Consider the following 15597-nt stretch of genomic DNA (forward strand, 5'->3'; position numbering starts at 1 on the left):
GGACAGGCTCACCGAGGCGCAGGTGCCATGGCTGCCGCAGTAGGTGGGACACTCCTGCAGGCTGCAGTCGGGGCCCCCCCAGCCGCGCTCGCAGGCGCACTGCCCGGGGGCCCGGCACTGCCCATGGCTGCCACAGCCCCCGGGGCACAAGGAGAAGCGGAAGGACGCGTTGAAGCCCAGCAGGTTGTAGTTGGCATCGCTGAAGAGGTGCAGCAGCATCTGCAGGCACGAGATGGGCGCGGCTCCGGGGACTCGGGGGACTGGACTGGGAGGGTGGGCTGCTGCTGTCCCCACCCCACCCTGGGCGTCCCCACCTCCTTTCTTGGTCTCTCTCCACCCTTCTTTGTCCTTGTGTCCTTCCATCAGTAGACGTGAAGTCTCTCCTTCAGTCTCTCTGCCCCTCCCCCTCTTTTGTTTCCTTCTGTGTATCGACGCCCCCCCACTCCTCCAAACTCCACCTGGACCTCCAGCCAGAGCCCCACAGTCTACCCCGCACAGCCTGGCCCCCCAACAGCCCAGCTCCCCCCCACAGTCCGGCCCCACCAACCTTGCCTGAGGAGGCCTCGATGGGTGGAGGCCGAGTGCTCCCACTCAGACTGGCAAGCAGGGGCCCTCGGGGAGAGTCCCCATCATACACGAACAGGTAGTCGTAAGTGCACTCCGTGTCCAGGAAAAGGAAGTCCAGCAGGATCCGGTGCTGGGGGCTTGGGGCTGGGCAGCGAGAGCAGGGGGGCTGGGCTCAGATGTGGACCCTCTCCCTGTGCCTCCACGTACCTCACCCCAAAATACCAAGGCCTGCCTGGTGATGTGGGAGGCCCAAACATGAGTCAGACCCGAGCCCTGCCTTCGAGGGGCCCCTGGTCTCAATGGCCCAGGGAGGTCAGAGCTGTGACAGCCAGAGGGACAGGGCCAGAGAAGGAATTACAGTGTCAGCCCTGGAAAGGACTCCTGAGACCAGGCTGAACACCTCCCACCATTCAGATGGGAAAGCTGAAGTGCCCCAGAAAGGACCCCACCCCGGGGGTCACACAGAGCTGTTCTCCTTTTTTCCTGAGCCTCAGACATTAAGCCTGAGGGGCAGGGTCCAGACCTGAGCAGAGAAGCATACTCCCAGACGGAAAAGGGCCTCTGGGACGGTCACCTGTTCCAGGCTGATCAGAGCTCCAAGGGAAGAGGCCAGTTTCTTCCCCCGGAATGGGCCAAACCTTGGAGTACCACAGCTCCTCTCGCCCCCCACCCCCACCCCAAGGCTCAGTTTATTGTAGTAGCTAAAGGCACAGACTTGAGCCAGACTGCCTGGGCTGACATCTTGGCTCTGCCATTTACTAGCTACTAGCCGTGTGGCCTTGGGCATGTCCCCTAACCTCTCTGGATCTGCTTCTTCATCTGGAAAGTGGAGTTATAACGGTACTGAGGTGGATTCAAACTTCTTGGCCACTCCTCCCATCGAGAGATGAGGGCTGGTTCCTTGCCCCTTGTATCAGGGAAGACCCTCAGAAAGACTAGCATGACCCATACAAGCCAGCAATGCAGACATTCTGGCCCCTGCACAGCTAGATCAGAGAAGCCTCACAGCTTCTACCTGGACATCATAGAATGCTCCTTCTCAGAACACAGCTGTCAAGCTATGAAAAGCCAAAGCCACATGGCGGGGGCCACGTGTCGGCATCCCAGCTGACAGCCCCAGCTGAGCTTCCAGCCCACGGGCAGCAGCAACCACCAGCCCCGTTAGGGAGCTTTCGCGGACGTCTGGCTCAGGTGAGTGTTCAGATGACTGCAGGCCCAGCTGATATCCAGCTACAACCACGGGAGAGGCCCAGCCCTCCTCCGTAACCCTCATCCCACATCTCACACTAGGGGCTCAGGAAACTAGACCTGGGTTCCAGCTCTGCTCCTGACCTGCTGGGGGACCCTGGGCCAGCCCCTTCTCCCATGCCCCTCAGCACGCTCCCCTGCATACTGGGAATGGCAGGGAGCCATGGAGGGCTTTTTTTTTTTTTTTTTTTAGATTTTATAACCTTCATTCCTCTGCGCCAGGATCATGTGTGTCTGGGTCTGTTTCCTCTGCAGCCAAAGAGGCCCACAGGGCAGGGTCTAGGCCTAACTCATCTTGGGGTCCCTCCCTGACATTAACCAGCACAGGGCCTGGCACTGAGCAAGGAATGAAGAAATGCACAAAAGAAAGAATACTGAAGTTGGCAGCCTTCCCTCGGGCTCTGGCCAGAGCCCCTGAGAACATCACACAGACCCCAAACCATGGTCTGGGGAAGGAAGAAGAACCATTTCGCCAGACCAGGCAACAACACCTCCCAGAATCTTGCCAGCCTCAACCAAAATATAAAGCTCAGTTCCCAGAATCACAAGTACATCTTTGTCAAGGGCATGCTGGAAGCCAGCTCACCATCTGCTTTCCCCAAGTTCCTCCCTAAGTTCAAGATCTCCTGCTTCCACCCAACACAGGCTCAATGCCCATGCCCTTCTGGACAGGGATCCAACCCCAAAACTCCCTGCTTTCATTTTCTTTTTAAATATTTATTTATTTATTTGAGAGAGAGAGAGAAAGAGAGAGCGCATGGGGGTGGGGAGCGTGCGGGGGGAGGGGCACAGGGAGAGGGAGAGAGAAACCCAAGCAGATGCCACGCTGAGCTGAGAGAGGAGCCTGACTCGGGGCTCGATCTCACAACTCTGAGATCACAACCTGAGCCGAAACCAAGAGTCGGACGCTTAACCAGCTGTGCCACCCAGGCACCCCAACCCCCGGTTTCCAAAAGCAGAATGCCTTTTTATTCATGAGGATGTTATGAGGATTGGTTACAATAAAGTGTGGATGTGGTATAAAAGGAAGTAGGCCAGCTGCTTATTTTTTAAAACATGGGGGAACGTGTTTGTTCTCAAAGGTAATAGGCACTGGGAAGCATGGGAGATCAAGGAGGATCTGGAAGTCACCTAGACTCCTCCCTATCCCAACATCCAGCCAGGTGGTCCCCAAATCTCACTGGTGAAACTTCCCAAACACCTCTCAGTGCTCTCAGCCCTCTCTACCTCCTCTCCAGCAAGACTAGCACACCAAGTCTCCAGGCCACCCCCCACAATCATTCTGTGGCTCCCCATCAATGCCAAGAGAAAAAGCCAAGTTGCTCAGCATGACATTCAAGGCCTTTCTTCCCCTGCTTGTGGCGCCCTCCGCACCTCTCAGCCAGCAGTCCAATCAGACCAGAAAAACCTAGACATGGCTCCTGAGACACACCAGCCTCTCTCCCAGCAAACTCCTATGCATGCTTCAGAACCCTATTCCAATGGCCCCTCCTACGTGACCCCCAGTATTCTTTCATCCCCCTCTGCCCATCTACCCAACCCCTCTACCTCCTTCTAGACATAGCCTGAGCATACTGTAGAATGAACGTCTGCATCCAGCCTTACCATCCCCAACAAGGCTGGGCTCTTTAAGGCCAGAGAATGATGTATACATCAAACGCATACCCATACTTCCCATTCTGTGCTTACCTACACCCTCAGACAGGAATGGCCCCCAAGCTGGGGACAGACACACTCATCCCCAAGAAACATGCTTCATCCATACACCATACAATAGCCACAGAGACCTAAAACTTAAGTCAGGATCATGTCCTTCCCTGTTCAAAACCCTCCCACACTCCCCAGTGTCCTCAGATAAAGACCAAGGTCTGCAGCCTGTAAAGGGAGACCATGCCTGATTTGGGACATCACACCTCTGGCCTTTGCCCAGAACCTCCTCTGGGGGACTCCTACCACTCCCTGGACACCAGCTCCTACATCTGCTACAGAGAAGCCTTCCTGGACTTCTCCAGGCACTGCCTTGAGACTTCTCTTCCACCTCCTTAGTGCCCTCAGGATACAGGTCAAAATCAGTCTTCCACCCTCTGGTTCACTCTTTGTCTTCTTGTATTCTGTGTCCTCAAAAGCATCATCCCTCCTGCTGCCAGGCCTTTGCATGGGCTATGCTCCTGGCCTGGGGGGCCCTTCTGTTCCCTCTTTCACATGCCTTTGGTCTTAGCTCCAGGCCAGGCTAAATCAGACGTCTTCTGGGCTTCCCACTCCTTGTGGGTGGGTTTGCTTCCCCCACTGGACTAGGAGCCCATAAGGGTAAGGATGGGGCCTTTGCATAGGCTGTTCCCTCTGGAATGCTCTTACTCTTCCTCCCGGTTAATTGCTATTGGTCCTTTGGGTCTCAGCTCAGACATCTCCTCCCCCATGAAGCCCTCTCTCTTCTCCCAGCCCCCAGGCCAGGTACTTCCTCTGGCTCCCACAGGCCCCTGGGGTTCCTCCATCACAGTCCCAACCACTCTAGGTTGTCACTCTCTATTCATGTGTTTGTCTTCCCCACTGGATTCTAAGCCCCAAGTCATCATGGATTGCTAGGGTTGCCTTGGTCTCTGTTATGTCTCGATAACAAATATAATGTCTGGCACATGAATGACTGAAAAAAATGCCTTTATTGAATTACTTTAAAAATAACAACAGTATAATCCTAATACCATTTACCGTGTACATACTATGTGCCAGGCATGTTAAATGGTGTTCTCATTGAATTCCAACAACCCTATGAGGTCAATACTAGCATGAACCCTACCTGGGAGGAGAGGGAGCTGGACCTCAGAGAAAAGAAGCTGCCTGCCCAAATCACAAAGCTAGTGAGAAGTGGAACCCAAATTTGAAGCAGGTGGTTGCGCTCAGAGCCTGAGTTGCTAACAGTCATTCAGAGTATCTCTCATTGATGCTCTTGGCTTGTAATTGTCCATCTGGGTCTGGGTGCAACTCCCCCACCAGACTTCAAGGACTTCCAGGACAGGGCCCAGGTTGGCTGCATTTCAGAGCAAAGGGCCTGGACCAGAACCGGGGTGTGGGAATTCGGTGAGTGGGATTAATGAGTGCACAAATGAATGAATCAGCGAATGGGTGGGTGTGTGACCCACGCGGCCCCACTCACCCTCGATGAGCCACTCGCAATTGCCATTGACGCTGTAGTTGCCCGCACCATCCGTCACGAAGCCTGGCGCCTCCCGCAGCACTTGCCGCTGCCCCTTGCAGTCCCCTGCCTGGGCCCCAGGTATCAGAGGCCCCACCAGGGCCAAAGATAGAGCCAGCGCCACGGCCAGAGCCAGGCCCAGGGCCATCGCCGCCTCCCGCACTCTTACAGACGGGACAGGCCTTAAAGACCGGGAGAGGACCCTCCACGCGGCGTGAGGCCCTGCAAATGTGACCTCTATAGACGGGACATGGCCTTGTAGACCAGGGAGGTCCAGGAGTTGCAGACCCCACGAAGGGAACCGCCGCTGTAGACGGGCTCTGGAAGCCGCGGAGTAGGTCCTACAGACCCATGGAAGGACCCGTAAATGGGGTCGTTATGGACGAGGCCGACTCCTAGGGACCGTGGGAGTCCCTTATAGTCACGGGCCCCCACAGGCTAGCTGACCCCATAAACGGTGTCCAGCAGTTATAAAGGCGGGCCGCTGCAGGCCAAAACGGACCTTATATACGGGTGGATCCCCAGGGGGCGAAGGGCTCTACAGCCCGGCGGGGGCCTCCATAGAGGGTGCGGGTCGTGCCGGGCCAGGCCCGGAAGATCCGAGAGAGACCCCTCCAGCCAGGGGCGGGGCGCGAGCGGGTGTCGGGGGCGGAGTCCGTCTTCAGGGGCTTGGGCCTGGACCCCATAGACGAACTCCCTTGCTCACCCACCCGCGCCTCCCTCCGGAGCCGGATGGGCCAGATCAGAGAGACGAGGGGACGCTCGGGCCAGAGCGGCCTGGGAAGACCCGCCGGGAGGACGAGGGGGCGGGGGCCGAGCGGCCGCTGTGGGAGGAAAGATGGAGAGGAGGCGAGAAGTCGCAGAGCAGCTGGTCAGAGCGGCCCTGGGAGGACTGCGGAGCATCCAACCCCACCCCTCCACAGAGGGAGACTTCCGGAAACTTCCCCGCCCATTTGTTCCCAGGCGCGTGCGCAGCAGTGACCTCCTTGGCTTGCGAAGAGAGAATTACACATGCGCAGTGCTAAAATCGTAACCCAGACTCGGGGTACAGGTGGTTGAGCAAAGTTTGTGCCACTGGAGGGCGCCTCTAGCCCTGACTGGAGAAGAGACGGTAAAAAATAAAGGAGCGGTGCAGTAAGAGGGTTCTGTTGGATGATTTAGATGTTCAGTGCCCCCAGATTCCGGGCCAGTATGAAGGCCAGGTTATGCAGGCCCCTCCCAAAATGCCATTTCACAGCTGGACACACTGAGGTCCAGAGCCTGGAATGGTTCATGCTCCGCCCCGCCTCTGAGCACCATCAAGATGTAAAGAGGCCATTTTATAGATAAAAACTCAACGAATCCGCTTTATTTTGGCAAGAAGGGAAAAAAGTCTTTCTGCCGGGGACCTGAGGGAAGACCCCCGGATGGAGATAGGGGTGGGCAGAGCTCGGGTCCGAGGTCACAGAGATCCAAGGGAAGGTTTCAGAGTCGAGACCAGATTCACAATATCCGTCCCAGGAGCAATGGCTCGGGGTCGCGGAGTCCTGGAGAGTCACGGGCAGGGTCCCGGCGATCGTCACTGGTGTTCCGGGGTCCGGCGGGATCAGAGGTCTCGGAGGGGGCCAGGGGGCCGTAGGTCTCGGAACAGCGGGAGCCCAGAATCCGGCGCCGCTCGGGGCAGGGGCTGAGGGAGGGGACGGGGAGAGCGGCTCCCGCGGGACCGTTTGGCACAAAAGTCGGGGGAAGGGGGCGGAGCGGGACAGTACGCACCCCTACCTGGGCGCGCGGGGTGGGGAGGGTCGGGAAGGCCTGGGATGGCAGAGCCCTGGGGCCGGGATAGAGCGGGGATCCGGAGCCCGGCCGGGGCCCGGCGCGCGGCCCAAGGGGCGGGGTGGGCAAGGGTGCTCAGACCGGGGGTGCGGTGCCCCCGGCCGTGTGCATGCTGAAGTATTCGGTGAAGCCGGTGTGCGGCGCCGCCGTCTGGGGCACGAGCGGCTGATAGGGCGGCGTCGGGCCATCCCAGCTCGGGTCGGCCGCCTTGGGGAACCGAGCGGGAAGGGGCGGGGAGGCCGCGCCCGGCTCGGCCATGGTCACCACGCGGCCCCTCGGGGCCACCGCCGCCGCCACCGCCGTCTCCTCCACCTGCTTCCCGGCCTGGGAGGGGGGTCAGGGTCAGAGGCCATCCGGGACCCACGGGGGGCAGATGCGGCCCCGAAGGCCCGTCCCCCTCCCCGCAAAGGAGCCCCCCTCCCGAGGTGCGGGCGCAGGTGTCAATCAGGGAAGGACCGGGTGGCCGGGCGCCTGGGCAGCGGGGCCAGGTACTCAAGGGGCGGCGTCGGAGCGCGCGGGGCGAACTCCGGCGGCGGCCGGGGAGTGGGTGGAGAGCCGCGGAAGGCTGGTGGCGGGGGCACGGCGCGTGGCGTCTGCGGGGGCGTGCGCAACAGCGCCAGGACCCAATCGGGCAGGGTGGGCGCGGGCGCCGGGGGTAGGTCGCGGCGTGGTGTTGGGGCTCGGGGCATGCGAAAGGCGGGGGGTGGGCTCAGGCGCCTGGGAGAGGGGGGCGGCGGCGGGGCCGGGAGCGGGGTCAGGTACTCCAGGGGCGGCGCCAGCAGCTCCTCGTGCGCCGGGGGCGCGGGGCTTACGGAGGAGGCGGGCGGGGGGATGGAGAAGAGCTCCGTGAAGTTGGGCACCGAGTCGCTGATGAACGTCACGTTCCCATAGACGTGCTGCGGGAAGGCCTTGTCCGTGGATTGGCTCCCTCCGGGGCCCGGGGCCCCGGCCGAGGCGATCTGCGACGTGCGCACGTGGTACGGGAAGTTCTTGTTGGCTGCCGAAGGGCGTGTCATGATCTGGGGCGAGAGGCCAGGTGCTGGTTGGAGAAGCGCTGTCCAGGCCTCAGGCCGTCTCCATAAACATGGGGTCCTAAGGATCCCCCTTCACTTGACATCCCCCACGATTCCCTGCGGCCCGTCAGCCTGGATTAGGCACCTACCCTGGGCTCTCACGGTGCCCTGAGCTCCCACCTTTTTCTTCCGTCGACCACTCTGCGATACTTCCTCCATCAGAGCCCTGATCACTGACTTATCGCAGATTGGTTAAGTGTCAGCATCCTTCCCTGTCCAGTATGACAGCCACTAACCATATGGAGCTATTTACATTTAAATTAATCAAAGGTAAATGAAAATGTTTGTCTTCAGTCACACTAGCCACATTGAAGTGCTCAGTAACCACATGTGGATAGTAGCTATTGTATTGGACAGCACAGAGTATAGAATATTTTCATAAACACAGAAAGGTCAATTGGACAACACCGGATAGATTCTAGAATGTTAGCACCATGAAGGTAGGAATTTGTTCAGTTCCCTGCTGAATCCCCAGTACCATCTAGAACAGTACCTGCCTCATAAGCACTCGATAAATATTGGTCGAATGTAGAGATGTGTCCCCAGTTAGTCTAGTAAGTAATGAGGGCCGGGACTAGGTGTGACTCTAGCATTGCACATGGGAGCCCAGCATAACCCCCTGACTCCTCTGGCTCCCCGTGTCCTACACTGAACTTACTAAGGTTGTGCTCAACAGGAGACAAGGAGCTGGGGAATGCCAGAGGTGGAGCTGTGCTCACCTAACTGAGCATTTTTAGGAAAGAAACTGGCTGAAGGTGAAATACAGCTAAAAGGGCACTGCATTTCCGTGTTCAGGCCCGCACCCCACCTCTCGCCCCACAGCTCATTGAGTATGGGATCTGGGTCACGATGATAAAACTCCCTCAGCCTCACTGGGGAAAAGGGATTGCAGTGCCTCCTTGGAAAGATGAGGAGAGGGTAGAAATGCAAACCCCTGGTGCAGAGCTTGGCACGTGATGGTTCCCAGCATTTCTCCTCTTTCTGCCCCTTTCTGACTTCCTGCAGAGTTTCAAGAAGGGCTGTGCTGGGATGGTGAGTCTGGAACTAAGTCAGGCTCTGGGGTGGAAGATGGGGGACCCGGCTACCTGTGACTGAGTACATTCCCCACCCAGAGCACACTGTGGACCCCTGGGGTCAGGCAAGACCTGGGACCCTCATCAATGCCTATATCCAGGTCTGGCTCCCTCTCATGGTCTGCTGGAGAAGGACTGGGCTCAAAGTCCCTGCTCTAATACCAAAGGCCATGGAGCCCTGGCAGGTCACCTCCCCCATCTGGGCCCTTCTGTAGAGTGGGTTCAACAACCATTATCCATCCTGTCCTGGGGCTGCTCTGACAACTAAACAAGGTATATGAACGTATAGATACATGAACTGTCACCCAGAAGGCCAGATAGGATATAAATCAGGGGCGAAGAAGAGGTTGGTGCTGATAGCCTCTCGATATCATTCAGATCCAGGTCCCCTGGGACCCCAGCCTGGCCCACCCCACCTGCTTCTTCCTGGACAATGGCCTGTGATGGCAGATGGGAGAACGTGTTGGGGAAGGGTGGAGTAGTGACCAAGGGGCTTGGGAAAGGCAGGGGGATAGAGAAGAGAAATGTGAGAGTCTGGGGACACAGGGTCCGGAATGGGAATGGGAGGGGGTGAAAGAAAGACGGTGGGGTTCTTGGGCGCCCGAATGGCTCAGATGGTACAGCATGCAGCTTCTTGATCACAGTATCATGAGTTCGAGCCTCACATTGAGCATAGAGTTTATTTAAGGGAAAAGGGGGGGGGTTGGGTTGGGGAAGAGGCCAGGACAAGATGGGAGCGAGGAATAAAAGAGGGTGGACTGTGGGCAGGGGGGAGGGGGGCGGACGACACAGGAGAGCAGCCTGCAGGAACCCAGCAGGCTCTCGATGTCTGTTGGATGTCTAAAGGGATGAAGTGAAGGAAATGGATGGAGAGCTCAGAACAGAAGGTTCAGCCTCACGCATCCTCCGCCCATCAGGCTCCCACCCCCACCTGGATGCCCTTCCTCACCAGGAACACGCCATGGGCATACAAATGGATCCCCAGCTGGATGCCATTGACAATCTTCTCCCGGGCCCACTTGGGGATCCCAAAGTTGGCAATCAGGGCCATCACAGGAACCGCAAAGAACCTGAAGGGGAGGTACTGGGTCAGTAGAGACACTGCCCCTGCCCTCGTCCCCACCCCATGGCCCCAGCTCCCCTGCCATGCACACACACATGGGGCCCAGGTGGGTCCCAAACTGGAGAGAAGCCAGTGTGACCTTCAGAAGCCAGAGGTTAAAAGGGGGGCAGGAATCCCACTGGCCTGGGAAATTCTGGAAGGCAAAGACTAGGCTGAATTTAACTCAGTTCCACCCCACCCCAAATCCTGGCACCTGATAGGAAATCAAAAGATGTTTGGTGAATGAATTAACACAGGACAATAACAATTAAGGACTTACTGCGTCTCATGTATATAAACTCATTAACTCTCACAATGACGCTACGAAACAAGTGCAATTTCCATCCCCATTAAACAGGTAAGGACACTGAGGCCGACAGAAGTTAATTTTTGCGTGAGGTCACACAGCTTACAAGCTTTAGAACTGGGATCTGAACCCAGGCAGTCAGGCTTAGAATCTGCCTGCTGTACTGCTAAGTTACGTTGAACGATAAAGAATTACAACTAGCTTTTATTGAACACTTACTATGTGCCTTACATATTGCCTGACGCATGCTCAAGAGAATCCTTTCTTTATGGGTAGGCAACCTGAGGCACTCTTTTTTTTTTTTTTTTCTTTTTTTAATTTGGGAAAGTGATTTTTTCCAGGTCACAAAGTGAGTCAGTGGCAGACTCTGGGACAGTTGCCTGACTGAGGAGGGCCTGAGAAATGGAGAGCCGTTTCCGGGAAGCCCCAGGACCAGGAGACAGGGACACATTGGGGGCCCAGCACGTCTCACCAGAGGGTGTAGGCAGCAAAGAAGGGCACGTAGAAAGGCTGCTTCTCCGGGAAGTGGCGCAAGGAGATGAGTACAGCATAGCAGAACCACACGTAAGCCGCCACCTGCAGCCCAATGAGCCCATAGCCCGCCGGCGACTCATACGTGTACAGTACCTGGCCCGGGTCAAAGAACTGGACGCAAGGGAGAGGGTTCGTCATAGCTCTGACCCCCTGCCCGCCACACAGGGACCCCAGACCCCACCCCTGGGCACCCAGGGGGCAGAGGTACTTGGTCAGGACAGAAGCAGCTGGAGAGCACAAAACGGAAACAGAAGAGAATACATTCGCTACCAGGGGCCCAACATGGGGCGAGACACCTGCCATGCGTAAGCTTTTCCATTTGCCTCAACTCGGTGAGTTAGGTCTTATTATCACCTCACTTCACGGAGGGGGAAACTGAGGCTAAGAGGGACACCTTTTGGCCAAAGTCAAAGCCAAGGTGATATAAAGCCTTAGAGGAGCCTCCCTGGGATAAGTAAAACCCTCCTACTTTTCCAGAAGAGGAAACAGGCTTAGAGGGGGCGGGCATCACCCAAGGTCAGCTAGCTGGGGAGTGGGAGAGCCAGAGTAGAATCCAGGTCTGCGGGACTCCTGAACTCTCAGTCATGACATTGAGCATAAATGTGACAGACAGTGAGAGACAGAGGGAGGAGGAAGAAGGCTCCTCAGAGATGGTGAAGAGGGGAGGCATGCACTCAGAGAGACAGATGGGCAGGCAGAAATCGCAGAGTGGGAGCGAGCGAGCCAGCAAGAGTGCGATGTGAAGAAGGGCTGGCAGACAGGTGGAGGAGGTGGCCAAAAGCCTCGCGGGGGGGGTGGCAGGGAGGCAAGGCCTGGGCAGTGGCGGGTGGCACTCACCTCGGCCTCATAGATGAGCAGCACCACGTGGGTAAGGGTGTACAGGGTCATGTAGACAGACAACTTCACGGAACCTGAGTGGCTGATGCGGCCCCTGGCGGCCGGCCATGAGGGGAGACAGCAGGGGTGGGGGCTGTCAGGGAGAAGCGGGCAGCCACCCCCCAGATCCACCCGAGTGCCCTGTTCCCTAGCCCAGCCACATCTCCCCCCAACACTCCCTCCCGCCCCAGCCTGGGCACCGTGTCACCGTGAATCCCTTCCCCAGAAGGATGAGCATCAGCAGGAAGATGAGGAAGCTGGAGGAGAAGAGCAGCTTGGCTGCGAGAAGGGAGGAGAGGGTGTCTCAGACACAGGGCTCGCAGCGAGCCTGGGCACCCTTCCCCGGCCCACTTCGTTCTCACCCAAGATCTTCAGACTCCTGTTGCCAATGCCATCAGTGGCGTACTGGCCCCAGTAGATGCAGAAAAACAGGAGGCTCAGGACTGAGGGGAGAATGGGCAGAGGGAGGAAAGGACAGAAACCGGCTTTGCGGCATCACTGTTCCCTAGCACTATGATCCAGATGGCCAGAACTCCTCCTTCATCCCCATCAGGACTCTAGACCATTTCTTCCCACTGATGTCCTAGGAGACTCTGGAGTCTAGGCTCCAGCCTCTCCTCTCCAGGACCCAGATGTCCAGGCCCACAGCCACCTCCTCCCTCAGGCCCCCAGCCCCTCTTCCCTCAGACCCGGGAGTCCCGCCCCCAGCTCCTCCTCCCTCAGACCCAGGAATCTAGGCCCCCAGCCCCTCTTCCCTCAGACCCAGGAGTCCCGCCCCCAGCCCCTCCTCCCTCAGGCCCAGGAGTCCAGGCCCCCAGCCCCTCCTCCAGGAGTCCAGGCCTCCAGCCCCCTCCTCCCTCAGACCCAGGAATCCAGGCCCCCAGCCCCTCCTCCCTCAGATCCAGGAGTCCAGGCCCCCAGCCCCTCCTCCCTCAGACCCAGGAATCCAGGCCCCCAGCCCCTCCTCCCTCAGAACCAGGAGTCCAGGCCCCCAGCCCCTCTTCCCTCAGACCCACGTGTCTGGACCCTAGGCCCCTCCTCTGACAGAACTCAAAGTTGGGCTACTCTAAACCTCACCCTCCACTCCTGCTGCAGCCATGAACATTTTATAAGTTGTGTGGAGCAACTGACGTCCTTTCAGCAAATCTAGAAGACGGGTAGGGGAAGGGGATTCACAGACAGGAAGGGAGAGTAGCTCACCTCCCCCAATCCTGCCCCCCATAACTCCTAACCCGACCACTACCACCATGTGCTGGACTCACATCCAAAGTAACAGGAGAGGAAGAAGATGAGGATGAAGATGAGAAGGAAAGTCACATCTGTCTCCAGGATCCCTGCCGATTTGGTAGAAGGAGGAAATGTTTCAGTCAGGCTGGGGGTTCCTCAGCAGGCACCCCACTCTAGAGTCCCACAAAGATCCTGGCTTCTGGGTCCCCATATACTCACCGAACTCATCAGCCGAGAAATGCCGTGTCCAGAAGGACTTGCCGTTGGTGAGGACCATCTCGTACTCCAGCTGCAGCCCATCTCCCTGTGGAGAGTGTGGCGGCCTAAGGGGGGAGGGGGGCCTGGGCAGGCAGGGGATCAGCAGGAAGGCAAGGAGGGGAAGGCCCGGGTGGCCGTCCCAGCCCCTTACCCCACACTTGCTGAGTGCGATGTACCACCACCTTTCGCGCACAGAGCGGAAGCTTCGGCCACTGGAGCAGCTCAGGTAACGGGTTCCCTCCTCTGACACTACCTGGGGAGAAACGAGAAGAAGGCTGAAGCCTGTCTGTGCAGCCCCCAGGTCCTTGGCCTTCAGCACCTGCTCACTCCCCCAGACTGGGCCCATACCTGACAGCCTGACCAGGCGTACTGGGTGGTGAGGTTGATGACCTGGTTGTTCTCGGGCCTGATCACTGACTCCTTGGCCAGGCAGTCCTGGGGAAGGCAGGGACATGGTCACCCCCTGGCCAGCCTCGACCTTCCCCCCCTCTCCCCCCATACACCCTCCTCACAGCCTTCACCTTGTCCCCTGCCTTGTACACAGCTGGCCACTGGGATGGGTCGTCGAAATAGAGGAGGATGTTCTGACAGCACTTGGCCTGCAAACCCAGAGATTTTGAAGTTTGGGGGAGTGCAGAGAGCTGGGGTGGTCCTTGCCTTGGGAGGCCAAGGGAGTATCCAGCCTCTGCATGGAGACTAGTTAAGGAAGGCTCACCTCAGGGTATCGGAAACGGAAGTCCAGTCGTCCATAATCCGAAAGAAAGCAAAATCTCGTCAGGAACAGCCAGTCCTGAAAAAGGGGCCCAGTCCTGCTGAGTCCTTTGAGAACTCTCCTGGACTCCACGGGCCCCCAACTTTCCTTCCCTACCCTTGGGTACCTGGTTTCCCAAGAAGCATAAGAGGACCAAGTTACAACCCAAATTCTTCTGTGATCCCTTCGCTTTGGGTCCAGGATTCTTGCCTCAGAAGCCCCCCCACCCCCCCAAGTTTCTTCTCCCCTCAAACACTTGTCCCATTTTCCGAGTGCCCTGAGAAAGATCCTGGAGGGCCAGATACCCACCCAGGCCACGTTCAGTCCCAGACACAATCTGACTGCCACCCCCATGGGTTATCCACACACATGCCCCCCAGGGGGGTCCCAGAGACCATCTCGTGCTGGGGCCCTCTTCCGGCCCTGAGCAGGAGCGTGAACTCAAGGCTTTCGGCAGAGTGAAAAGTGCTGTCCCTTCAGCACCACCTCGGCGTCCCCCCCCCCCCAACCCCCACCCCAAACTCCGACTCTCCCAACCGGGCCCTCCTCCCCGCCCAGCTCTGACCTCAATGTCCCTCCTACAACCCCCAAGTCTCTTCTCGACCCCACAGCCCCTCTCAGCCTCAACACTGACCCAATCCCCCCACCCCCATAACCCCAGCCCCATTCCCCCCCCGCCCCGTCCCCCGCGGCTCCCAAGGACCGCCAGGGAAGGGCGGCAGGGGGCGGGGCGGCACCCTCCTCCCTCCCTTCCCTCGGGTCCCCGGGGGCCCGGCGGGTGGCAGGGGAGGGCCCAGCGCGCTCACCTCCTTGGAGCTGAGGTTGCCCCGCACGTACTTGGCCCGGGCGCGGGGGGGCAGTGGCAGGAGCAGGAGCAGCAGCGGCTGCAGCAGCAGGAGGCGCAGAGCGGGCGCTCGCGGGGGCTCCATTCCGCCCGCTACCGGCCCCGGCCCCGGCCCCGGCCCCAGATCCGCTCCGACTCCCGCTCCGGCCCGGCGACGGCGGCGAGAGCGCGCGGGCCGGCCAGCGCGCGCCCCCGATTAAAGGGGCCGCCGGCCGCCGCGCTCCCCGCCCCCTCCTCCAGGATGGCCTGGCCTGCCGCCTTCCCAATCGGTGTGAGAGAGGACGCCTCTCCACCCCGCCCCAGCCTAAGTCCTCCCCTCTGGGAGTGTCCCTGACTCCTCTGGCTCCCCGTGTCCTACACTGAACTCCCATTCCCCCAAGCCGTGCCGCCTCCTCCAGACTGCCCTCTCGGGATGACCCCCCAAACCACAGACCCCAGCTCTGTCCTGACCTCCCCCGAATTTAGACCCAAACTGCTCTTTCATTGCTCATCCCCGCCTCGCATGACAGCCATCCCCAGCTGTGTCCACCCGAGATCCTGTGGACTCTGTGAAGTGCCCACAGAGACACAGAGGCGGGAGAGGGCAAACCACTTGTTCTGGGTCACAAAACACGGAGATGGCACAACCCTGGGCCACAACCACTCCACTCCATTGCCTGACCCTGTCCAGTCACTGCTGACTGGGGTGTGAAACGGGCTTGCTGCCTCTCAGAAGAGGTGGTGTTGTGAGAAGTC

General features: G+C 58.8%; 2 protein-coding genes across 5 annotated transcripts in view; both read right to left on the reverse strand.

Annotated features, from left to right (window-relative positions):
• MEGF8 (multiple EGF like domains 8) overlaps positions 1-5874 on the reverse strand; it is a 39930-nt gene extending 34056 nt beyond the window's left edge. The window contains exons 1-3 of the mRNA XM_081807899.1: positions 4967-5874; positions 548-711; positions 13-219 (exon numbers count right to left, since the gene is read on the reverse strand). Of these exons, the coding sequence (XP_081664025.1) occupies positions 13-219; positions 548-711; positions 4967-5153 (558 nt within the window). The 5' untranslated portion in view covers positions 5154-5874. The remainder of the gene's footprint in view (positions 1-12; positions 220-547; positions 712-4966) is intronic.
• A 436-nt stretch (positions 5875-6310) lies between these two features.
• On the reverse strand, positions 6311-15041 carry TMEM145 (transmembrane protein 145). Of its 4 annotated transcripts, none has more exons than XM_031019294.2 (15): positions 14825-15040; positions 13983-14057; positions 13789-13866; positions 13616-13702; positions 13419-13520; positions 13229-13313; positions 13045-13116; positions 12860-12928; positions 12145-12225; positions 11983-12061; positions 11744-11837; positions 10845-11017; positions 9913-10033; positions 7630-7836; positions 6311-7141 (listed from the first exon to the last, which is right to left on the reverse strand). In XM_031019294.2, the coding sequence occupies exons 1-15, from the start codon at positions 14945-14947 to the stop codon at positions 6893-6895; spliced, it is 1695 nt and encodes a 564-aa protein (XP_030875154.1). In that variant the 5' UTR covers positions 14948-15040; the 3' UTR covers positions 6311-6892. The 4 variants fall into 4 exon arrangements, with proteins under 4 accessions (XP_030875154.1, XP_081663087.1, XP_081663085.1 ...); XM_081806961.1 differs by having other exon boundaries at positions 6313-6671; positions 14825-15039; XM_081806959.1 differs by having other exon boundaries at positions 7006-7836.
• Between the last annotated feature and the right edge of the window lie 556 nt (positions 15042-15597).

Source organism: Leptonychotes weddellii, chromosome 16 (assembly GCF_054177405.1).
Source record: "Leptonychotes weddellii isolate Sample4059 chromosome 16, ASM5417740v2, whole genome shotgun sequence".
In the NCBI taxonomy this organism is placed as follows: domain Eukaryota; kingdom Metazoa; phylum Chordata; class Mammalia; order Carnivora; family Phocidae; genus Leptonychotes; species Leptonychotes weddellii.

What these genes read in the sequence shown, in the direction of transcription:
- TMEM145 (XM_081806959.1), bottom strand. Translation starts at nt 14,947, where the DNA reads ATGGAGCCCCCGCGAGCGCCCGCTCTGCGCCTCCTGCTGCTGCAGCCG. An exon ending in CCTCTCCTGTTACTTTGGAT is followed by an intron (nt 12,929 to 13,044) that starts GTGAGTCCAGCA and finishes CCCGTCTTCTAG; the next exon opens with ATTTGCTGAAAGGACGTCAG. An exon ending in CAGGAGTCTGAAGATCTTGG is followed by an intron (nt 12,062 to 12,144) that starts GTGAGAACGAAG and finishes CCCTTCTCGCAG; the next exon opens with CCAAGCTGCTCTTCTCCTCC.